At 42.8% G+C, this 24,673-nt stretch overlaps 1 protein-coding gene across 4 annotated transcripts in view; it reads right to left on the bottom strand.

The window, feature by feature from the left end:
• LOC134534236 (shootin-1) overlaps window positions 1-24,673 on the bottom strand; it is a 45,415-nt gene that overhangs the window by 11,137 nt on the left and 9,605 nt on the right. For 3 of the 4 annotated variants that reach the window (XM_063372520.1, XM_063372517.1, XM_063372519.1), the window contains exons 2-7: window positions 7,300-7,509; window positions 6,764-6,894; window positions 4,645-4,758; window positions 4,395-4,489; window positions 2,486-2,648; window positions 1,382-1,656 (exon numbers count right to left, since the gene is read on the bottom strand). In XM_063372520.1, coding sequence (XP_063228590.1) covers window positions 1,382-1,656; window positions 2,486-2,648; window positions 4,395-4,489; window positions 4,645-4,758; window positions 6,764-6,894; window positions 7,300-7,481 — 960 coding nt within the window. In that variant the 5' untranslated portion in view covers window positions 7,482-7,509. Of the gene's footprint in view, window positions 1-1,381; window positions 1,657-2,485; window positions 2,649-4,394; window positions 4,490-4,644; window positions 4,759-6,763; window positions 6,895-7,299; window positions 7,510-11,631; window positions 11,722-24,673 lie in introns of those variants that run through there. The other variant, XM_063372518.1, reaches the window with a different exon arrangement.

The following is a 24,673-nucleotide window of genomic DNA, read 5'->3' as shown; positions in this document are numbered from 1 at the left end:
ATCTGCTTTAACCACTTAACATTCCAATAACATTTTCAAAAGCTGTTCCGAAAAAATCACTTTTTTTTATTACTTAATAAAAAAGTACTTTAGAAATGTAACAAAAAACAGTTGGCCTTTTTTTTTTAAATTTGTTTGTTTATGAAATATGAAGGACAATAATTTTACCACATATTTATCCCGAGTTAACTCGGCCAGTCATTATGTCGGCGTAAATATGTTATTCTTGCAGCGGAAATGCAAATCATGTAATATTTTGTCATATTTTGTGAATCAATTTCATTTCGAGTAATTAATTACATTTGCATTAAGTAAAAACAAATTATTTGTAGGAAAAAATCCTTATAAAATGTTGCTCTGCTACCATATTGTAACATATGTTGGGCTTCAGATAAACACTCAATAAATGAATAAGTAAAATAATAATACCTTGGAAGCATGCTGGGCCCATAACCCGAGGTCTGTGGATCGGAACCACGCTCTGCTACCATTTTATTAAATCCGATCCTTCAATATCCACTATCTCGTCTGTTTCTATTTCCAAAACAAAATAAAAATAACTGAAAGAAATTCACAAATTACATTTTACATTCGTAACCGAATACAAAAGAAAACATCGCAAGATGTATGGCAATATCCACAGCAAAACTCACTCAAAATAAAAATAAAATATTCAGTTTATATATTCATACAATTTTATGAAATACGCAAACGAAAATGAAAGAAATTATCTAATTGAGTGTCGCAAAACTCGCGAAAAAACAGTACCATTGCTATTATCTCTGATCACTGCACTGTGCACGTTAAGGTAAATAAATCTAAATAGATACTGCACCCTGTCAAGGAAATAATAAACTAAATATTTGTAAACAAACAAGTGTAAATTACGAACGTTTCATGAACACGCTTATCATCTTGCATGTCGGCAAGTGCACAGAGCTTCCATCTCTGTTACAAAGCTCGAAGTGTACACAGATAGTCGATATTTGCCGCAATCTACAAAGAAAAAAATAAACTACAAGCGCGAAGAAACACGACGGAAATGTTCGGGATACATAACGAAGGACAGCAAAGTGAATTGTGTCACGAGTATACTCGGGTTAGCATAAAATTACCACTTTATATAACCCGAGTTCAATCGGGTTAACATGTTAAGTGGTTAAACAAAAAAAAAAAAAAAAACAACCTTTTTTAAACTGTTTTTTTTTTCCAACCCTGGGCCTCTGCTACTGTAACTTTGGCATATTTTCACGAACACTGAGGATTTAAGAGGACTGTTTATGAACAGCTGTGACGAATAAGAAAATTTAAGGTTACATATCAAATCATTGGAATCAAGTAAGACCTCTGCGACCGACAGAGACCGCGGAGGCGGGGGTACCTGGTCGGCCTCGCTCTTCATGCGCAGCGCCGCCTCCTTCTCCTGTTGGCACTGCTCACGCAGGGACGTCATCTCCAGCGCGACGAGGCGCGACACGCGGCCCATGTTCTCGCGCATGGCGCGCAGCTCGCGCAGCTCCCGCTCGGCCGCGAGCCTGGCCCCCCGCTCCCCCTCCAGCTCCGCGGACAGGTTCACCGTCTGCTCCTGGGCCTCGAACTCCTGCAGGCGCGCGGCGTTGAGGTCGGCCTGCAGGCGGGCCACCTCCTGGCCCATGTCTGCACGCACGCACGCACGCTCGCTCAGCGTCACGAACCAACATGACCATCAAGCGGCAAGCAACTATTCTGCTGATAAACATGGCAATTTTGTTTCACTGAAAAGTGATAAACTGAATTTTTATTATTTAAAGTATTTTATTTTCTCGTTTCAAATATTTAAAGTTAACTTTGATTTGTTTCGTTATCACAATTCAAAATTAAAAATGCAACACAAAATTTTGTGTCATCAATGTCGCCAATTGTCACGGCACACACAAAGCCAGAGACCAACAAAAAAATAAAAACTGCTGCAGTAACAGAATATTGTAACCTCAAATCACGGTTCACATTAGACTTCAGTTTTTACTAGATTTAGGCTCCCTGACTTATGTTGAAAGAATATATTGTGGGCACTGAAATTTCAAAACTATTTCATACTTGTTATACTTACCTAATTACTAGAGACCGTAAAAATTCTGGAATTCATTTCGCGATAGGCTAAAATTCAAATAGTTATACCTCAGTGCTGCCTCTGCTATTGGCTCACAACTCACCTGGATGACGCTGGGCCAGTGAGAAACACCCGACCAAAGCTTTATACGAATCACAGGCTGCTACGTTGGGACGTCTCCCTATACAGCAGCCAATGAGTGGGTGACATTTGACCGAGTGTACGTAGAACTATGGATTTCAATCTGCAGGTCATTGAACCCGCGAATTTTTCCGGTCCCCACTAATTACATCCCTAACATTTCAATCACTACGTATTACCAACATGTACACACGTGGGAGATTAGGAGTGCTCCCGAGTAGGAACGAAGTGTCGTCTCGAAGCGGGGCTGCTCACCTCTGATGGTGCAGCGGAGGCTCTCCAGCTCATCCCCGTCCCTGTCGGCGTCCCCGTCCTCCAAGGCGTCCACCGAGTCCACGGCACTGCCCGCTCCCACCTGCAGGAACTTCTGGGCGAGCGCGGCGCTCCTCCTCTTCAGCTGCCGGTTCTGCTTGTACCACTGCGACCACACGACAGAGCACCCTGCACGCCCGGCGTCCGCCAGCCTGCCACAGCGGGCGTTCCATTCCTCAAGTTACACTTCTTTAAACACGCTACAAAAAAATTAAGAGAGTGAATTTTTACGATGTGTGCACACCATGCAACAAAATTTTCCACAGGATGAAAAAAAAACAATATATTTATGTTATTTTATATTCTTATGCTTTAGTGACTGATATTGAATACTGGTCAATATCATTAAAAAAAAAAAAAATTCATTTGTTGCGAATCTTAGATATAGAAATTGTGTTTATAAACTTTTTCAAGTGTATTATCACGTGTATTTATATAAGTGAGGTTGTGTTCCCATATGTATCATTTATTTGAATTATAAATTATTACATTATAATTTGATAAATAACTAAAATTAATGAATTAGAATAGACAATCTGAATATTTATTGATTTTCATTACTAATTACAATTTATTATGATTATTTTACATAATTAAAATATTAATTTTATACACATGTTCATATTAATATTGAATACTGAGTATTTATTTAATTAATTTTTGTTAAAATAAATTTCAACATAGTTCAGAGTATTAAATCAAACAGAAGTATAACTTCTAACGAGCATTCATTAATACACACACCATTTTTTTAAATAAAAAAAAAATCATAATGCAGTAAATACAGGTACTATTACTGAACACTTTAAGAAGCTCATATCCTGATCCTAACAGTCACTCAGATATATATATAGTCCAGATAGGTACATGTTTCTCTGTGAATGCATACGGCATGTAATAAGAAAGCCTCGCTCCTTCCTAAGGACGACTGTATGGTAACAGTTATAAAGTATTCAGAAAGTATAGGATACAAACTGTGGAGTTATTGAAGTCGTGTTACCAAAAATAAATCTGAAGTAGAATTTATCAAGGGATGTGTAAACATCTATTCTTCTGTAATGAGCAAATTCATGTTTTTTCATGTTTTTCATGTTGCAAATAAACTTTCTGAAAAGGAATTTTATTAAAATACTATCCAACTTTTTAAAATTCTTTAAACAGTTAATACTATGAAGTTTTCACACATGTTAAAAGTTATACTTATATGGCATTACTAAAATAAAACGTAACCTGAAACATTTAAAAACAAATAGTATAATAAGTATATGTTTGTATTTTTTTTTGCTTAAACCACTGTACATAAATCATTTCTAAAAACAGCATTAACCTCATTGAGCTGAGTGAACAATATTATTATTATTTAAAAAAAAAAAAAAATTGTGACGAGATTTGATTCTTGTCCCATGAAATTAACAAGTGAGTGCTTTACAGCTATGCTAGCAAGCCCATAGGCATACTGTAAGGAGAAGATATATTCATGCCAGCATTCGTAGGTATTTTAAAGCTTGAGATCACTTTTTACTATCACTAATTTAGTTTACCAAATATATTCAGAGTACTTTCACCATCATAAAGTTTATTCGGCACACCAATCCATAATATGGTATGTCCCCTGATGTTAACGAAAGTGACTACACATGGGACCGCCATCTTTGTGACACCTTTTCGTTCATCGACTTCCATTCCATTTTCACGAAGTAACTCCTACCAAATGTTGTATTCCGAGAGCCAAGATGTTTCCACATCATAAAATGGCAACCATCGTTCATATTCTTAATGCCAGAGCACACGTCAGTGCTGCAGCGGTAATGTTGTTTGACGAGAGTCATGCAGAGACTGGTTGGTACAGTACCTGAGACGCTGAGTTCATAGCACCTTGCATCACTCTCTGGTCCACTTCGTACTTGTTCTTCAGGAGGTCGTACTCCCTGTACACAGCCTCCGAGACTGCACAGCAAACCAACAAGCTCAGCACTCAGGCTGCCAACATTCTCGGGACACATGCTTAGAAATTAATTATAATGCTCACAAAAAGTTTGGTGTCACCCGCATTCACCTGTTGTTAGGTAACAGTTCACGAACAAAGACGGGTGACTACTTACTTTTCCTGAGGTGATTCAGTTTCTCATCTTTGTCCTGAAGTTGTTTCTTGATGCTGTTGTAGTCCCTGGCGAGTTCTTGGTATCGCTTTTGCAGCTCTCCATGTTCTCTTTCCACTTGAAACAAATAAAACATAGCATAGCGTTAAATATTTGATAGTCACTGCAATAATAAATTGAAATATTTATCGAAATTATTAGTTACCATTATTCTCAACAAGAAGCTTGCCTAAAACAACATACAACGAGCAGAAAACAGTACTACTGACTTCTTTCATTCATTGTCTCAAGCAAGACAGACATGGATGGATGAGAGGAAGCTATCATTGAGTAGCAGCCAGCGCTCTGACTAGACTGAAGAGAGAATGAGGCGAGGTGACTACGAAGGTGCGATGGAAGGGAAAATACCTTTCCATTTGCAAAAACAAATTCAGGTCGAAGCTGCCATGATTCTACCTTGTTATCAAGTTATGTCGTGTTGGTATTGGGCATGTCTTTACATTCTTCTGCCCAAGCTGCAGACTGAATAAATGACAGGAAACTTCAATCACTCACAGGACCATATGCTAGAAAGATCTTAGGAGGAGGGGGGGGGAGGAACCCGGGGAGGGGGGGGGGGGGGGGCTGGACACCAAAGAGGCTTCGGGTTGTGTTTCTAAGTTTTTTAAATGCCTTTATTTACCCTGATAAGCCGAAAATTAAAAGTCTATTGCTAATAGAATTCACAGGACACGTTGCAAATATGCTTACAAGCACAGATCATGTTTAAAGTTACAGCCATAGCAACATTTACAGTCTTTAGATTTTTTAACTGTAGGTTTTCAAAAATTGTACATAAAATAATAGGAAGAAAGCTCCATAAAAATGATTTTCCTCCAGGCCTTCAGTTTCTCTCGACGACCCTGGCATATGTAGAAAAGGGGAGAAGGGGATATAATGGAAACCTAAAAAAAAATATATTATTCCATAAACAAATGGAAAGAATATGAAAGCAAACAATGAACGAAGTGGTTCTAACCCCCCTCCCCCACTTTCCCAAAAAAATTCTGAGTACACTCTTTAGTTAGGAGTGTCAATGTATTACCAATGTAAACTTCATTTCTGCAGTATCTTTCAATGGGTTCTAGTGTCTCAAGGGTGAAAACACACAAGACAAGTAAGCCTTCTCTGAGTTCCAATATACAAAATATTTCTTTAGTATTTGGCAAAAAAAATATTATTGAGGTGTTTAAAAAAATCGCGGACCAGGAAATGCAGCAGTTATAAAATAATATAAAAACACAAAAAAGTTTATTGAACTGGGTATTTCTCTGGACTTTTTTTGGGGAACATTTCAGACAGAAATTATGATGGTTGTTCTGGGATTCACACACAAATACATCACCCCCCCCCCCCCCCCCCATCCCCTATCCACTCTCTGAATTTGATTAGAGTAAAATTTTCTTAACTAAACTAATTTTTTGACGCCTGAATGGCTGTGACCACAGTCCCGCGTGAACCTCCCAACCTGACGAACCACACAGCAGTCTCACTGCTGATGAGTCGAGAAGGGGGCAGAGCACTAGATACAAGGGCGCCCATATGAAAGTTTGTAAGGGGGGGCAGAATTTGTAGGGGGAGGGAGGCAAACCATCAGAAATGACAAAAAATGGCCAAAAATGGCCTTGAAGGACTCAAAATTTGCCCAAAATGCTCGAGAACACCTAATTTTTTTTTCTTTGCCTGAAAGCTAGGGAGCCACGGACCCACCCTGCCCATAGGTACGGGCGCCCTTGACCAGATACACACACCCCTTGGCTTCGTGATTCATTCCAGTCAAGAACTTTTTGATACATCGTCACTTTGCTAAATATACATCGTCTGACAGACATTCTTAACAAAACTTGACTTTTTGGTTCCAACACATTCTAACGGACATTTCGCATCCGCCGATACCATTTTAACGGCAAAAATCATACTAACTGCAGTAGGCTCCATGCTCAGGTGATGGGAGGAGTGTAGTTGGCTGCCCTCGCTTTATAGTTTAAAAAGATATTATAAATTTTGTTTTAAAATATTTAAAAAAGAAAAGGGTTACACTAAAATGACAGTGTGTTGACTGGGAAAGAAGCAGTCGACGCACCTTTCTGCGACTGCGCGATGAGGGCCTTCCTCTTGCGCTCCGCCTCCTCGCGGCGCGCCCTCCAGCGGGCGTCCCCCGGCTGCCCCTCGCCCCCCTGCAGGCGGCCCCCCGCGTCCTCGTCGCAGTAGAACCTGCCGTCAGCAACAACGAGACTCTCAACACTTGTAAGTACACGTCCGTACTAACTGTACGACCATCACGTCTCACCCGGCACTTACGGATCGCAGCACTGGGAGAACCCCGCATGTTAGCCTCATTTTCGTCGCTTAAGAAACCACACTACTGCCTTCGAGACAAAATAAAAAAAATTACGAAACCTAATTAAAAAAAATTGCCAATTGTAAACAAAAAAAATTTCTTAATTTTTACATATTTAATCAGAAGATAGTACCCAATAACTTATTGAGAAGTCACTAAATGCACGTATGCTTCCGTAAAAAAAAAGGGAAAAACAAATTTAAAAAAAAATACGTCAGTTGGGCGGTGTTGTTTCCTGAGCGACAACAAGGGGGACAAGGGGGAGGACGGTGCGGCACCTGCTGGTGGCCCGGGGCGGGGCGGAGTCCCCGGACACCTGCCGGCCGTAGCGCGGCAGCGGGATGAGCGACGGCGCCGCCCCGTGCGTGAAGGACGCGGCCAGCGCGCGGGTGCGACTGCCCGGCGCGTGCCCGTTGTGCGTCGCCTGCGTCATCTGCGTCGCCTGCGTCGTCTCCGTCATCCCGGCGCGCTGCCCTCAGTCCATGGCGCTGCGCAACACACGGCACCCCACTTGTCACAACACCATCGACAAGTGCACGGCGAAGTAGCTCGGCTTGTGGGCTGCAGCCGTGTCCTTGGGCTAGAGACCGGAAAAATTCGCAAGTTCATTTCGCGATAGGTTAGAATTCAAATACTTATACGTTTACGATCCTTCTACCGTTGGCGCACGGTTCGCCTGGAAGACTCTGGGCCAATGAGAGAGACTCTCAGGCAAAAAAGTGTCTAATCACGGGTAAGCCATTCTAGACAACTCTCGGGTCAGCAGCCAATGAGCAGGGGAAATTGCTCAAGTGTGTAGAGAACTGTAGAGTCTATCCTAGAGGTCATTGAAACCGCGAATTTTCCGGTCCCTACCTTGGGCGAATAATTCACCGACGTTTCGGTCGACATTGCAATCGCCATCACCAGGTAGCAGGGAGTATAGGTAACTGTTCCCTTGATGATGGCGACTGCAATGTCGACCGAAACGTCCGTGAATTATTCGCGCCAAGGACACGGCTACAACCCACAAGACAAAGCTACTTCAGACAATGGCCGTGAAAGCCTGCGAAATTTATCGTTACAACACTACTGGTTTTTATACCATCAACAAGTACACAGGTGACACAGGAAAAAAAAAAAACTTTCTGCAAAACAAATAAAAACAGATCGCATGCAACAGCACACAATTTTTACGGCAGTAATTGAACAATTACAACTTGCGTTTTAAGGAACAACAATCCAAATTATCAAATTCGACAATGAAAATTTACGTCCTGCTGATGGCATTCTTGTCTAGTACACGTTCTTCGAATCTGTGGTTAAGGTTCCTCATTGATCGTGGTTGGATTCTTGACTGCCACGTACACTGTAAACATTTTTTTTGTACTTTTACAAGGAAAATCTTTGTAAACCCCGTTGCCAAATGTTTCACTAGTAAAATTGCAACGCAGAGCTTCGTACCATTAGCAATTTTACAAGTGATATCGTTGGAAACTGGGTTTACAAGGATTTTCCTTATAAAAATTACAAAAATCAAAATTTGTTACAGTGTAACGAATGTAATGAATCTGCAAATTTGTCTAATCTCTAAAGATAACCAAATAATGACTTTCAGGGGTGAAAGCTAAATGCAAACTTCTACCAGTAGCAGCTTTGCCTCCGATATAAACGCAGGGCTGCAGAAAATATTTCTAAATAGGTGTGTGAGAGAGAAAGAGAGAGAGAGAGAGAGAGTTTGCATGCCGCTAACCTATTTAAACGTCTGTACTAAACAAGTAGAGGAAACTGATTTATGTGAAGAAGTACAGCGGAAACAGTTTTAGTCATTGTTTACAACTAAAGACTGAGTTTACCGTGGATTTTAAAACAATTGATTAAAAAGTGTTTTCACACGTGAGCAATATTGTTTCAATGCAATTTAATACCCAACTGTGAAATTATTGCAGTGAAAATTCTTCACTGAGGAGGCTACAATTTTAGAGCGTTTCGAATATTCCAATCGCACGAGGGGCATAGTCAGGTACGTGTATGGGGGAACCGGTAGAATAGGAGAGTGCGTCAGCGGCGACGCCACTACAACGCATGCTCCAGCGGTAGAATGGGAAGACAAAACAAGAGAGAGGGGATAAGTACGTAGCATAGCATGCTACACGCTAGTTGTTAACGGCCAGAAGAGGAGACGGCAGGGGAGAGGTATAGAAATTACAAAGCAGTGATGTTACGGAATCCTCGACGTAACTCTGCTTGTGTTTGTCAACGCCTCAGTTTTGTCTCCTTCCATTTGAGATCGTACCCGCATCCTTACTATTCTCAATTATTATCTCTTGTTCGATTAAAACAAAACTCATCTACCTCAATGCATACTTAAATAGTAGGGGCAGGCATTTTCGCGAAAAGATTTGAACACTTATTAGACTGCAACTAAGTATACCCGCACCTGTGGTTTCTTCCTTGTGATTGGCGGCCGTCTGCGAGAGAAGTCATTGACTTATTTGACCGAGCCAATCAGGACGCGTTAACTTCCTCATTGAATCACTGTGATTGGTGTTGTTACAATCGATATGTACCTGGGAGAAACTCACCCAATCACGAAACACAGACGGTGCTATAGTGTTTTAACTTTCATATGGCCTCAAAATCTTTTCGCGAAATCTGCATGCCCCTACTAATTAGTAGAGACCGGAAAAAATTCGCGAATTCTTTTCGTGATGCGCTGGAATTCACATAATTATACATTTAAGCTGCTTTTGCTATTAGCTCAGTTTTCACCTCCACGGCTCTAGGTCAATGAGAAACCCTCAACCGAAGAAGTATCGAATCACAGGCAAACCAGTAGAGATGACTCGCAGGTCAGCAGCCAATGAACTGGCGTTTATTTTCCTTGGTATATACAGGACTATATAGTCTATCCTGAAGGTCATCGAAACCGCGAATTTTTCCGGTCCCTACTAATTAGCAGAGACCGGAAAAAATCTCGAGTTCAATGACCTTCAGGATAGACTCCAATATCCTCTACACACTCGGGGAAAATGCCAACTGTTCATTGGCTGCTGACTTGTGAGTCGTCTCGATTGTGTGGCCTGTGATTCGACGCTTCTATGAGTGATGGGTCTCTAATTGGCCCTCAGTCCTCCAGATTAACAGTGAACCAATGGCAGAAGCAGCACTAAGGTATAATTATTTGAATTTTAGCATAGCACGAAATGAATCCACGTATTTTTGAGGTCTGTACTAATTAGCAAGAAGTTCCTCTTCTGCCGCGCGTGTACTCCATATCTAAATGGAACGGGAAGGTGATGCCGGAGCACCGGGAGGTGGTCCCCGTGTCTGGTGGGGCGCGGAAGTGCGCGGGACTATTTCTGAGGGCGCCTGGAACCAGGAATAACGCGTCTGGCAGCGGAGGGTCGGCGCTCCCGTCGACTCAACTCCCGGCAGCTACACCGGCGGCTCAGGGCCGCTCTCCAAGGCAAAAAAAAATATTTTGAGGCATTTCAAAATTCAAATTTTTGAGGAATAAAATGGGAAATTTTTTCACTCAGAACGGAAATTTTCCCCTCGAAATAGGTTAATTGTTTAGGAATAATGAGGGAATTAGACACCAAGATGGCCGCCTGGACTCCGCAGGACGCCCATTCATATACTACCCTCTCTAGCTTAGTATCAAAAAGGTTAAAATTTATTTTAAATCAAGGGGCAGAAGTCCATTGGTGCTAAGCAATTTTTTTTATTCGACCATGTTATTCATTCAAAGATATGCAATGCTGAGAATGCATTGGGTTAAAAACATTCATGAATTCCGCTGCATGTAAAATGAGAAAAATTATCTTACCTTAACATTTTGTAGTATTGGAGGACATAAATATGCGAAGTTCATCAAGTTCTTAAGATGTTCCAGAATTTTGTGGAAGTTTCCAAAATATTTCCAGAAAAAAAAAAGGTACTTCAAAAACTTAAATTAATATTTCCTAACCTTGAGACGAAAATGTAACTGGTTTTCAATTGGTTATGTTTCCGTGCACTGAGGGAGCGGCAGAGACGCGGTGGCGAGATCCGTCTCCGCTCACGCGCCGCTGCGGACCCGGAAGTGAGGAGTTGCGGCGGGGAGCTCATCTGCACACAATGGCACTCGCCCCACCCTCGCACTTGCGCGCCGACAGCTCCAGATACAGGGCCGGCGCGTCCGTATAGGCGAACTAGGCAACCGCCCAGGGCGCCGAGTAGCTGGGGGCGGCACAGCACGACACATAACAGCTGATATAATATGTTTAACGATTATTGAAACTAGATGAAAATGGATTTTTGTAACAGTTTGGAATGTTTATATTGATATAAGTAATTATTTAAAGTCCACTGTTACCTTTTTATGATTTGTGTAATAAGTAAAAAAGTAAAAAAAAAAAAAAAAACACAAGCCTGCTTACATTTGATTGTTGACAAAATATTAGGCTTACGTGATGTATTTTGAGGCAAGGAAAATTTTTTTGGGGGTGTCCGGCCCGGGGGGGGGGGGATTAAGTTTTTTCCCCTAGGGCGCCATTTTACCTTGCACCGGCCCTGTCCAGATACCACACCGCGGACTCACTCGACGAACAATAATCCCGCCATCCGGGGCACTCGGTGTGACCCACCTGGTGCATTGCGCTTCAAGCCGTTCTGTTCAATCATCTGGGTCATGCGGGATAAGTCTGGCACACTGCGACAAGTCGTTCTGCGGAGGAAATGAGATTAATGCGCTTGTTTACGTGTCACTACAGGCTACAGCTGAAAGCTGTTTATTTCAAGCTGCTTCTGTGATCGAGCAACTGTTTTTTTCCCCCCCGAAGACTCTGAGCTAATGAGACACACTCGACGAAATATATACCATCACACAGATCCCATTTAACATGGTTCACGATGAGCAACTTTCATTCGCTCAAATACGTAAAATTATCGCGGAGTCTAATCCTAATCCAGTGCCTCTCATTCTCAATTCCAACAGTTATGGTGAGACGACTTCTGTACAAATATTTCACTCAAAGCGTGAGATTTCCTGGCTTTATGTCGAGAAGAAATTTTCTGCTAGAGACCCTTGGGTTCGCTCTTCCAACGTCTGCTTCCCCATTGGCCGATTCCCTGGTGAGAATATATTTTTGTCCTTGTTGATCGGCACTAGCTCAGACTTGCCGCAGGGCGAGCTGCAACTGTGCCGTCACCACAGCCATTGCGGGCCTCGAGTAGTCCCAGGCCGAGGATTGCCGCCCACTGCCTCTGGTTGTGGAGAAAAAATTTGTCTGTAAAGTCGGTTTACAGACGATATTTTAATGTGACAACGTCATGTCAAAACAAGGATGAAATGATTGCATACTTTTATGAATAAAATTGAATCATTTTTATTGAATTATCACTATTTTGTATGGATACAAAGGAGTGAAATGAAATCTACAATTTAATTGATAAATATAGGTACTTTTGTTTGCACTCATTAATTCAAGTATGTTTATTACTTTAACGAACAGATTATTTTAACTATAACTTTTATTCATGTTTGCTATTTAACTTCTTCCAATCTGTGTTATTCTGTTAAGGATAGGACGATGATAGGAAAAGTAGGAAACGAATGGGAGTGTTTCAAGTTTAATGTGCCTTGAAAAAGTAAGTCAAACCGATGGTTGTTCCAATCGAGTGGAAGAGAGATAGATGCGGCGCAAGAGTACAATGAGCGTCCGTAACGGGACAATGTGCGTTACGGGACACTTTTTCATGCGTGCAGCCGGCGTTCATCGATTTATTAGACGTTGTCACGTCAAAAACATGAAAGTCTAACGATTAGCATGGCCATAACTGTAAATGTGACCTGAGCGTATTACATGACGCGTGTTGCGTGTTTCCAATTGGTTTTATTACTAATAGTCCAACCAATTGTCCTTCTCCCTGGGAAAAAACACACATTAAAATATATATTTTTAAAAAAACTCAACTCTCTCTCCCTCTTACCTCCACACAACACTGTCGCCCCCCCCCCCCTCCCCCGAAATCAAGTTGTGGCCCTGAAGACAGTATGATACTATGAGAAACCACTTCACCTACAGCTACTTCGGTTGACCCACATGCCAGCGTGTTAGCGTCAATAGTAATGTAAGTTTAAGAATACAGGTGTTCAAAAAAAAAATTTCCTGTCTTTTTTTTATCCTCCTACATTTCCATGGAAGAAAAAACAAAATTCCCGTACCCGCAACTGATACCGAACACCAACCGTGAAACACGGAAGTGTTTGTCCTAGGTCCGCGGCCGATTTGGCAGCTCACACAAAAATTTCCACGCGTATATATAAAAAAAAAGCAGCCGGGCATAAAGACGCGAGGTCATCTGTGTGAACGAGCAGACGGCGGGGTTTCTCATCGGACGAAGTGGCTGTGGCGAGAGATAAGAGCGGTTGGCGGTCCGCGCACAAAGACCGCCGTTGTGCGCCGCGACGTGTTGGCAACACGTCAGCTCCCGTGATCCCCCTCCTCGGAGTCGCACATGCCGCCATCTTGGATCAGCTTGCAGTGCATGCTCCGAGGTCTCGTGCCAGTCGCCGCGGACAAAATGTTCAAGCTCCCGCCCATTTGCATAGTAGCCTTTCTACTCTGTCCAACTCTTCTTCCAGAACCATCCTTCTGTTTCCTGTAACCAACCTGCTTGTAATTAGTGCATGAAATTTTGCATCCCGCATGTCAGTGCCCAGGGTTTTCCCTGTGTCTACGCAGGTTTTACCTGGGCCCAACTTATCTAGTTTTAACTTAGAATAGTCAGTGAGGGGAGTTAGTCATGGCTAAAACTTTGCCATGGCTGGCCAATCCCCTCCTAGCACATGATGCATGCTTCCTCTCCTGCATGGTTCATAACCTGCATGCCTAGAGCGTATAGGCTTCGGCCTGAGACGCACTTAGAGTCTTCCCTACCCAGACCTCTCCCAAACACACTTAGTAATTAGATAGGTTAGGAAAAAAAAAAAAAAAAAAAAAACAGTCGCCGCTTCTCGCGTGCTGAATGGCCGCGCGACCCGGTGTGGTCAGACAAGCTCCGTGTCATATATTCCTTCAAATCCAAACATTGCAAATAACTAGAGACCTGCAAAATTCGCGGATTCATTTCGTGATAGGATAGAGTCCAAATACTTTTGACATTATTTTTGCTTCAGTGATTGGGCCACAGTTTATCTGAAGGACTCTGGGCCAACGAAAAATCTTTAACAGAAGAATTAGCGAATCGCGATCATTCCAGTGAACAGGTGTTACGAGTCGGTAACCAATCAGCAGATGTATGTAATTTGCACGAGTACATAGAAGATCATGGAGTCTATCCTTTAGGGATTTGAAATCGCGAATTTTACAGGTCTTTACAAATAACAAACTACTAAATCACCGCCATGTCAGTTTAAAATCGCTCGTGTTAAATACACCAAGAAAATAATTTTATACTATAAATAAACGTTATTTTCGTTATAAAACCAATTTCAATAACAATGCAGGATTACACTCGGTTTACTACATCTTTAAAATTAAACGATATTCATATATCTTTATTGCTTTAGACTAAGCTAAACTAATACTTAACAATTGCCAAAAAATTAATGATTTATTAATAGTTTATCTATTTGAACGTTGTTTTTTCTACTTTTACGAAACTCGAACTGTACTCTCTGACTACGCGTGAAAAAGAACGCAAACAAGGGGCCCATACCAGTTGGAACACAGTCTGAATTATATATTGTGAAAACTAATGCAAGACACTAAAATCTGACCGGAAAAAACCGTTAAGACGACACTATTATGAATCAGCGCGAATCAGCTTTAAAAGTTTTCCAGTGAAATTTCACTGATCCGCAGTCATTTTCACAGTTCCGTACTTTCGATTATTACATTTCGTAACGTCATCCCTACCTTGACAGTTGTTTATAAACGACCAACTCAGAAGACATACAAATAAATCGTTAATTTTTTCTTCAGCTACACACGACTGCAGCTTCAGGGAACCTAGAGAGTTGTTCTGAAAGCCACGCAGTGGTGAAATCTAGGCTAAATAATATATTCATTTGAAAACTATGAAAACAAAATAATGACAAACCTAAAAAATTGAAGGTCATCTTTCTCTTATTACTTGGGATGACGTTTACAATTCTGCGTCATATTCAATTGATACAAATATGTTTTTTTTTTTTCATAGTTAGGCCCTTCCTTTTTTTTTTCTTCTAATTGTAGCCTGCGAAGTACAGACACTGTGCTAGTGCATTTTCCCATGTTTAATAAATTAATGTCCTACGTGAGCTGGAACTAGCACTCACTGCGAGTGCTCCAGATCAGTTCAGTTTGTTTGCAGACATTCCTGCTGTTCGCCTAACGCGAGGCTGCACTGTATTTCACGATAAGCACAAGTTGATGACTCGCTCACGTCAGGAACTTTTTTTTTGTGCTTCGAGAAACCTCAAGTAAACAAACAATACCAATGATCAAGCGAGAGATAAGGTAGGTGGTTTAAACGCGAGGCTTCCACGATCGTAACACAGGTTCGTAGCAAGCAACCCAGTGAATAAAGTCCATTTGTAGGCTCACAAATGAGTTTGTTGTCTGATTCGCAATACCCATCTCTTTGTCACTAGTACATACACAATTGCATGTAGAGGATTGTAACTAGAGACAGGAGAAATTCGCGGATTCATTTCTCGGTAGGCTAGAAGCCTAACATGTTTACATTTTGTTTCTGCTTCTTGTGATTTGATCACAATTCATCAGAAGGACACTGGGTCGATTAAAAATACTGAACGAAAAAAAAAATCAAATCACAAGCAACACAGATTACAAGTTTCACACGTCAGTAGCCAATGAGCAGGCGGAATTTTCAAGAGTAGGTAGAGAATTATGGAGTCTACCCTGGAGGTCCATTAACAGCGATTTTTTTTCCAGTCCTTACCGATCACACATTGGAAAAGGTAAAGAGTTAACAGAGGTCTCAACTGTCATCAATGTGAAAACAGTAACTGAATCTTTAATTTAAAAAAAAACCGTTAGTCTAAATAAAACCAAATATCGGTTTCAAATGAACGACATTGTATGGCTTTCAGTTTACACGTAAACATAACGGAACCGAAGCTCTTTTGTGTAAGAAGCATGTGTCGAACAGCTGTTCCGGCTAAAAAATACTTTCTGCTACAAGTATGGACTTCGGCAATTAATAACCGAATGAAATGGGTATTGGAAAACTGTTGCTGTTAAAAGTTTTTGTTACTAATTTGGTTGATTTCTGAATGTAGAATAAACGTGATGGATAGAGACCTGTAAAATTCGCGGATTCATTTCGCGATAGGATAGAGTCCAAATACTATTGACATTTTGCTTCAGTGATTGGGCCACAGTTTACCTGAAGGACTCTGGGCCAATGAAAAATCTTTTAACAGAAGAATTAGCGAAATCACGATCATTCCAGTCAACAGGTGTTACGAGTCGGTAACCAATCAGCAGATGTAATTTGCACGAGTGCGTAGAGGATCATGGAGTCTATCCTTTAGGGATTTGAAATCGCGAATTTTACGTCTCTAGTGATGGATCGTCGCTAACGCCACAGTTGGCGGCATCACTGCAAGGGGAGTGACGTCACGAGACTGGCTCGTCCGTGCGCGGGCGACTCAAGTAGCTGCAATTACCACAGCCGACACGAGCAGTGGTTCGGGGCCCGAGGTATGACGTCACCCCTCTCACCCCCCGGACCACTTCTGCCGATCAGAGCTCTGACGCATGCGCCGTGCGCCGAGTGCGGACAGGCACAGTTTGTTCTTTTCGCAACCCCCCCCCCCCCCCCCCTTTTTCCCACCCGGGAGTGCAGCCAAGGATAGTAAAAAAAAAAAAAACAGCATGTAATTTAAAAGTTCGCGGAGACAGATAGCAGTCCAAAACTAATAATAACACGCTGTCACGCTGTCACGTGGGCTTATCAAGTAGCGCACTGAAAAGTTCTTCGCAAGATGATAAACAGATGGCAGCACTGCATCCAGCAATGCGGTGGAACCTCTTCAACCCGGACGTCAGTTTTGATTTGGGGGGGGGGGGGGGGGGGGGGAAATTATGTTGTTGGTACATGAAGACTTGTTTCACAGACGACCAATCGCTATCCTCAGTAGGGACATTATTTCTCGAGCTCCGTTGCCAGCGGGCGAGGTCATTGCAAACCCCCCCCCCCCCCCCCCCGCGGGGACATTGACCACAGGAGTGGTGATGAAGGTGGAGGAAGAGGGGGGGGGACCAGCTGGCTGGCGCCTCTTCATGCGGCAGCCGCAGCCGCATGCGCAGGCAGTGCCCTTAAGGGGCCCGCCTCGTCAGGGGTGTATGTGTGTTAGTGAGGCGGGGTGATAAGCGCGACGCTCGCTGGTGCTTCCAGCGCGGTATAGCCTCTAAGCGCAAGGCTCTGAACTGGCGCGCATTCGTCTCGTCGTCACAGGATAACTGTGAAATTTGAGCGGTGACCGTAACATTATATGGCCGAGAAATGAAGATAAAGGTGTTATGCAAGCCCCTTAAGTGCTTTCAAGAATCTGTACTGATTGTTTTATGCCTAAAAATTACTCTGAGAACACGCGTTTTAGGCATTTTAACGCTTCTAAAAATACAGTTTAAAAACATGATCCAAAATTAAAAGTACTTTTCGGGCCTCAGCGAACTCTTAAATGCTTTTCGTAAACATACCCCACTCGGATATCTTGAGTAGTTTTTAAATCGCGTTGTTTTTCCTGAAGCTCTGCACACCGTATGTGTGCCCAGGTAGGCGGGCCCCTTAACCCCTCCCCCTCACCAATATCCCCACTACACAGCTACGACCCGTCACCCTGGGCGCATAATTCCCTCCTCGTTCTGTGTTGCTGCAGCGCTGGAGGCAGGGCCTGATCAACCCTTAGGCTAATAGGATGGTGTAATGCACAAATGAGTTAACCAACAAAAGGAAAAAAAAAGTTATTGAAATAATTGTGTAGGTAAAATGACACTTTAAATTGAGCTAATTTTTTTTTTAACCGACATTCCTTGCTACTGTGCCATCTTGCGACCAAACATTCAACGCACTGCCACAATACCGGTTATTGTGTGTTCGACTTTGAGCTCAATTTACTCAGTTGAAAATGTTTGTACCATTTTTACGTAACACCGTCTCCGATTAGGCTCCAGCCTAGGGCGTGAGGATCGGGGGGGGGGGGGGGGATGGGGGGGCGCTGAAATAGTGTCTTCGCATGCACTATTAATCTAGCATCATTGCATCTACCCTACATGTTTCAACTAGACCGAGACAAAACACTAAAACCAAATGCGCTGTGAACTGAAAAAAGCGTGGGACTCCCCGATTATAACAATAAATTTTGAAAATTTAAAAAGCGCGCGTAAAACAAACACTGACTTGTCACCTGGCGGGGGCGCGTCCTTATAATTAGCCCAGGGCGGTAAGAACTCTTGGTCAGTAGCTGGCTGGAGGGTGTGCTCAGTTCATTGCAGCTACAGCGACGCTACTTTCAAATGGGATGTTCACCTATTTTTGAAGTGAAAACATCTTTAGCCGCGTTGAGCGATTTATGGTAGGGGGCAAAACTTATGGGTTCGCGTCACCGACAAGCTAGTGACGTGTTGCGCCAGACTGGCGACGCCGCGCTAGGTAATGAATTTTTACGTAATTTTTACATATCACTGACATCTGTTATGACTAAAAAATGATGTACGGATAAATTATATCATGCTGACATCGTACTGATATAATACCAAAATCATTTTCTTACGTACATTTGACGTAGAAATGATCGTCATATTACACTTTTAAAAACCAAGTTTTAAGTTTTCACTTCTGTGGAGAGTCCCCATGAGTGGCTATTTTTTATTTTATTTTAAATAATACCGTATATCAGTTTGCAGGTTTCCCAATTACACATGAAACGTGGCGAGCAAACGCATGGAACATTATTACAAAATGTAACCCGTGTGTTATATGCTCGTCTATCAGGGACCTAACACCCAGGTCTGTTTTTTGGAAGCTTCGAGCCAAGTTATTACAGATTATTCCGACCTATGGCCGGCATTCCCCCCACATGAGCGCCCTTATCAGGGTAGGGTGGGAGAAACATTCCAGTTGGTTTTATACACATTCCAGAGCTATATAATTTAAACAGAACTGTGAGGGATCACTCCATGTTGTTTGATCGGGAGCTTCGGCAATGACCAGCGGCTGGGGAAGTTGTTATTACAGTTGCATTGGCCAGGAGCGCACGCAGAATTTAATTTCGGTAAAGTGTTTTGGGGTTGGAGAGGGAAGGATGGAACCAGTTCTCTCGCCGCCGCTTCCCATCTGTTGGTGGCGCAGAGCGGGCGGAGGTGTCATGGCGGCGAGGCGTCTTGGCGCAGGTTCGGGGCGGAAACCAGCTGGACGGAGGCGAACCGGATGTGGCGAGTTATTCGGGAACAGTCCGAGACCGAGAATAACCCAAAACTTGGCCTTTCCCTGGCGTCACTTTTGCGGCTGACGCGAAGACCTTTTTTTTTGAGCTTCCGCGTAAAAATACTGAGGAAAACATTCGTGCGTAAATACCTAAATAGTCTAGTAGTATATAAATGGGCAGGATTCTGGGAGTGAGATGTCACGGCGGCCATATTGGTGTCAAATATCCTCAAAATTCCTCAAAAAGACTATAACATTCCTAGAAATTTCCCTATTTCGAGGCAAGGGCGTCACCAGGGGGGGTAGGAGGGCAGTTGCCCCCTCCCTAGAGCCTTAGAGATATAAAATAATGTAGCCAAATGCAAAAAAATACATACTTTTCCCACAACTTGCCCCCCCCCCCCCCCCCCGGCCATCGGCTGGCGACGCCCTTGTTTCGAGGTAAAAAAAAAATATCAATTTTTTGGAAGGGAAAATTTCCTCAGAGTGGGGCAGTTTTCCTCAGAGTAGAGCAATTTTCCTCAAAAGCCCCTGCAGAGGGTGTGACCTTGACCTTGACCTTAACCATAAACTTGAAATTCTTTGATATCGAAGCTTCTTGGAGCAAGCCCGTTTTACTGTTAGAGGCATTGCGCGTACGAGTCTCGACTTTAACTTGCGGAGCAACCTTTAGAGTTTTTTTTTTTTCGCACGTCGTCTCAAAACTGTCAATACGTGTGAAACAAACACGACACTTATCACAGCGTAACAGCAAGTGTGACGGAAACGAAGGGTTAGAAGAGGAAGCGAACCACAGAAGAAGACAGACGCGGGAATAATAACAGAGCAAAAGTGGCGGATCCAAACTGAAAACTGCATAAAATAATGTTTCTGGATAACAAAACTGCGATTGAGAGGGAGGGGGGGGGGGGGTAGTAGGATATTAAGACTCTTCTGATCAAAAGCCACTTCGCTGCCTTCTTGATCCTTCGTGGCGACGCATGAAGGATGTGCTGGTCACGGGGAAATGAAAAAGCTCAGCAAGGCACGAAGAGTTGCGTCAGGCCAGCGCGCTGACCGATGGCCTGGACAACAATGGTTGTGCGCACCGCGCAGTTGGGGTGGAATGCCGGGAACACAGGAAAGCCGTTACGCAACGCCCGCCGGCGTCGGAGTAGACCAGCTCCCGCGCATAGTCGCACCCGGCCGAGGTCACCACACACACCTGAAGATTCACTGACCCCGAGCCACATGCCCCAACGAACCCCGTTTCCTCGGATTTATTTATTGACGTGACAACGTCTAATAAATCGATGAACGCCGGCTGCACGCAAGAAAAAGTGTCCCGTTACGCTCATTTTATATTGCTCTTTGCTAACCTGAACCTCCTACCATTGCGACCGAGTCCGTGGCGTAATTCTGTTTTCATGCATTTCAATGTAACATTTTCATTGCTCTTTGCTAACCCGTTACTCCTAGCATTGCTGCAGAGTCCGTGGCGCAAATATATTATTTTTGACTGCATCTTGGTGTTGGGTAAGCCATTTTCCTTCACATCATCGGTGAGTTAAGTATCTTAAATGTATGCAATCATTTCATTAATGTTTTGTTATGACGTTGTCACGTTAAACTATCGTCCGTAAACCGACTTTACAGACAACCAATTTTTTTTTATATAGGCGAGTTGCTCATGGCTGGCCAATCCCCTATCTAAATACCATACCGAAATACCATAACGCCGAATGTCAAAATTGACCACAACGCCGAATGTCAAAATTGACCACAACGCCGAATGTCAAAATTGACCACAACGCCGACAGCTAGAAAACTGCTGTGTACCACAACGCCGAAATACCACAATCAAACCTTACCTAACCTAACCTAGTCTAACCTAACCTAACCTTTGTGGCATTCCTGCAATGACATTTTTCGACGTTAGTGTATTTCGGCGTTGTGGTGATTCTGCGTTGTGGTACACAGCAGTTTTCTAGCTGTCGGCGTTGTGGTCAATTTGGCATTTCGGCGTTGTGGTGCGTCCCCCTTACGAGCTATCATCGAGTGTGTAGTCACGGAGGTAGCAGCTACCAGGAGACGGCACGCTGTCAAGTAGTCGAAGCCACCTTTTGAAGTCACACTTCTTCAGGCCCGTCATGAAAAAAAAATGATGACAGTGAATTTTTACGATGCAACGAAATTTTTACAGGATGAAAAAAATGGCACACGATGCATGGGGACCCTCTCTCCCTGCATAGCTAAAATCTGCACGACTAGGCGTCTAGGCTTCGGCCTGAAACTCACCTAGGTTCCTCCCTACCTGGACCACTCCTTCAAATACACTTAGTTTTTGTTAGGTTAGAGGAGAAAAAAAAATTCGTAGCGCCGACACGATTTATCCACGCGTCACCGCATATTCACGCTCAATTTCCCTTATCTACGCTGATTAAACACGTTACGTCACAGCATGCCTATGCCACAGTTAGAGTCTGTCCACGGTGTCTTTGTACCTGGCTGTATACACACGTGCATAGTTTCAGTGCGACTGCCCACAACTTCTTGCTTGTGTTTTGTCACCAGTAAACCGTTACGTCTTTAGACAATTTAATGGTGGGAAAACTGAGATAATAGATAAGCTGAGTAGAATTTTCAACATTTTTTTTTTTCCATCCAGTTAAAAGTAGCTTGTATTTCACCATAGAGCGTTCCACTCTTACATTTCAGTGTGGAAGTAAATCTGCGCTTTCTCTCTCTTTCTAACCCACGCCGACTGCCGTTATCTTTGTCCTTGTTTTAGCATGCGCTGTTGCCATATATTATACGAATTTAAAACTTTTTTTTGGACAAACGTTTTGCATATTTAATGTAATTTTAAGGGGTCGATTAATAATAAAGCATCCTAAGCCCTTGAACGACAAAATGGCCGCGGTTATGACGTTTTACTGACGCGATGTTCCATTTAAGTGACTGAATTCGAATAATAATTCAATGTGGTGGAATTAAAAATTGATCGCATGAAAATTCCCTTTAACATGCAACTTCATCCCTTTAAAAAAAAAAACGATGCGACAAAATCGGAAGTTTCGATTTTAACTCAATAATCCGAGAAAGTTGAATGGTCCGAATGAACGATGCGCTATACGCCATTTCTTGATCTCCGTCGACGAAACAGGGACTACACGAACGGCTGCTCGGACAGTTACTTGTTAGGACAATACCGCCCGGAGTGCCGCTAACTGTGATGTAACCACAGCAGTTGCGGCGCTTGTGGTGCCAACTGTCCGAGAACAGTCAGTCCTAGGCGTCGGACTGCTGTCCGTTAGACACGGCATCTGGTTTGAAACTGCGACGAAGATACCAGCAAGTTTATGTCATGTTAATGATATAGGTTCAACGACGCGGGGCTGTGTGTGGTGCAAACTCAGGGCCGGATTTAGGGGAGGGCAACCGGGGCGAAAGCCCCCACAATAGACACTTCGGAAAAAAAAAATCTTTCTAATTCCGACAAGTAAAAACTAGTAAACATCTTTTCCTTTGATATTCTTTTTTCGCTGTTTTACCTTTACCTACAGTACTTTGTACATACATGATTATATTATTGTTAAATATTGACAGAAATATTCATTAACACTAAAATTTAATTTCATATAATTCTTGTCTCCGATTATATTTATGTATGTTTTTTAAATACTAAGAGAATCTACTTGATTTCACAATAAATTATTTATTGGAAAACTCGACTTAAAAAAATTGTTCGTTTTATTTGGAAAATAATTTGGGGTCAGGGGGCCTCCGCTCCTCTGTTGCCCCGAGGCCTCCAGACCTCTAAATCAAGCCCTGTGCAAACACAATACTGTGATTGGTCGGAAACGGTAAGGCTTGAATTAAAACAGCCAATCACCAACGTCCGTCCGTCAATCACGTGACCTGTAGCCAATCGGATGCCCTCCGAAAAATTTAATCCGTCTGTCCGCCAAGAGTTTGGCAAGCTCAAACTTATGACACACGGATGGAGTGAACTATATCTATAGTTTGGCTTCACGAGAATACAGACCTGTGGAGTTTGTGTTTGTCCGTCCAGATGTTTTGCACAACTTTGCAGGTTTGAAAACTCACGTCCAAACGATTCAATCACGACCCTGAAATTTTCGGAGGATATGTCTGACCAAAAAAGAAAGTCCCCGTCATAAATTTCAACAGTATCGACTGTGAGCGTTGTAGAGTGTTGGTTCAAGGTCACAATTAAAGAGCAACTTTGTTGTTTTCTCGCTTGTTGCGCCACCTATGTTGAAAGAATGGCTTTTTCCCAATTTGTAGAGGGTGGACCTGTAAAACTTTATTTGGCAACAGGATGGAGCACCTCGCCATTGGAATCTTTTTGTCCGAGAGTGATTGAACATCGTAGTCCCTGAACCGTTGGATTGGTCTTAATGGTCGAGACGACAAAGCTTTTTTTTCGCTGGCCTCCACGTTCACCTGACACTAACGACATGCGATTATTATTTTTTTTATCCTTTGTGGGCTTTATAAGAGATCGCGTCGTTAGCTAAATTTTTAGAAGAATTGGACTTTAGGATGGATGAGTGAAATATAGCTAAAGGTGCAAACATAGAACATTTGTAAAAAAAAAATAAGGTTAGTTTACCTTCAATTAGATGTATAATTTGTAGAGACCTGTAAAATACGCGGATTCATTTCGCGATAGGATATAGTCCAAATATATTTGACATTATTTTGCTCAGTGATTGGGCCACAGTTTATCTGAAGGACTCTGGGCCAATGAAAAATCTTTAACAGAAGAATTAGCGAATCACGATCATTCCAGTCAACAGGTGTTACGAGTCGGTAACCAATCAGCAGATGTAATTTGCACGAGTGCGTAGAGGATCATGGAGTCTATCCTTTAGGGATTTGAAATCGCGAATTTTACAGGTCTCTAATAATTTGTTTTAAATAGTCTGAATTAAACTGTTATAGCACTGGAACATTCTTCTACGGACACAGTTCACAACACGTACAGGAACACGGCATGAAACAGCAAACAACACCGATATAGATCAGGTGAGAGAAACTGGGATTGTCGCGAGGCCGCCTCGGGGGGCGCAGTCCCGGGCGCCGGCCGCGATGAGAGGTCGTGAGAACACACGAGGGGGGAAACAATGGAGGCCCGGGGAGACTTTCCTCCAGCGAGCGCCGCGCCACTCGCCGCTAATGGGCCCGCTCCGTGAGAATTGTGCCCCCCCGACCGCGACCACAAGGAGTACAGGGAGTCCT

Source organism: Bacillus rossius, chromosome 7, assembly GCF_032445375.1.
Source record: "Bacillus rossius redtenbacheri isolate Brsri chromosome 7, Brsri_v3, whole genome shotgun sequence".
Classification (NCBI taxonomy): Eukaryota; Metazoa; Arthropoda; class Insecta; order Phasmatodea; family Bacillidae; genus Bacillus; species Bacillus rossius.
Note: the sequence above shows the minus strand (reverse complement) of the source record. Positions and strands in the feature narration are given on the sequence as shown.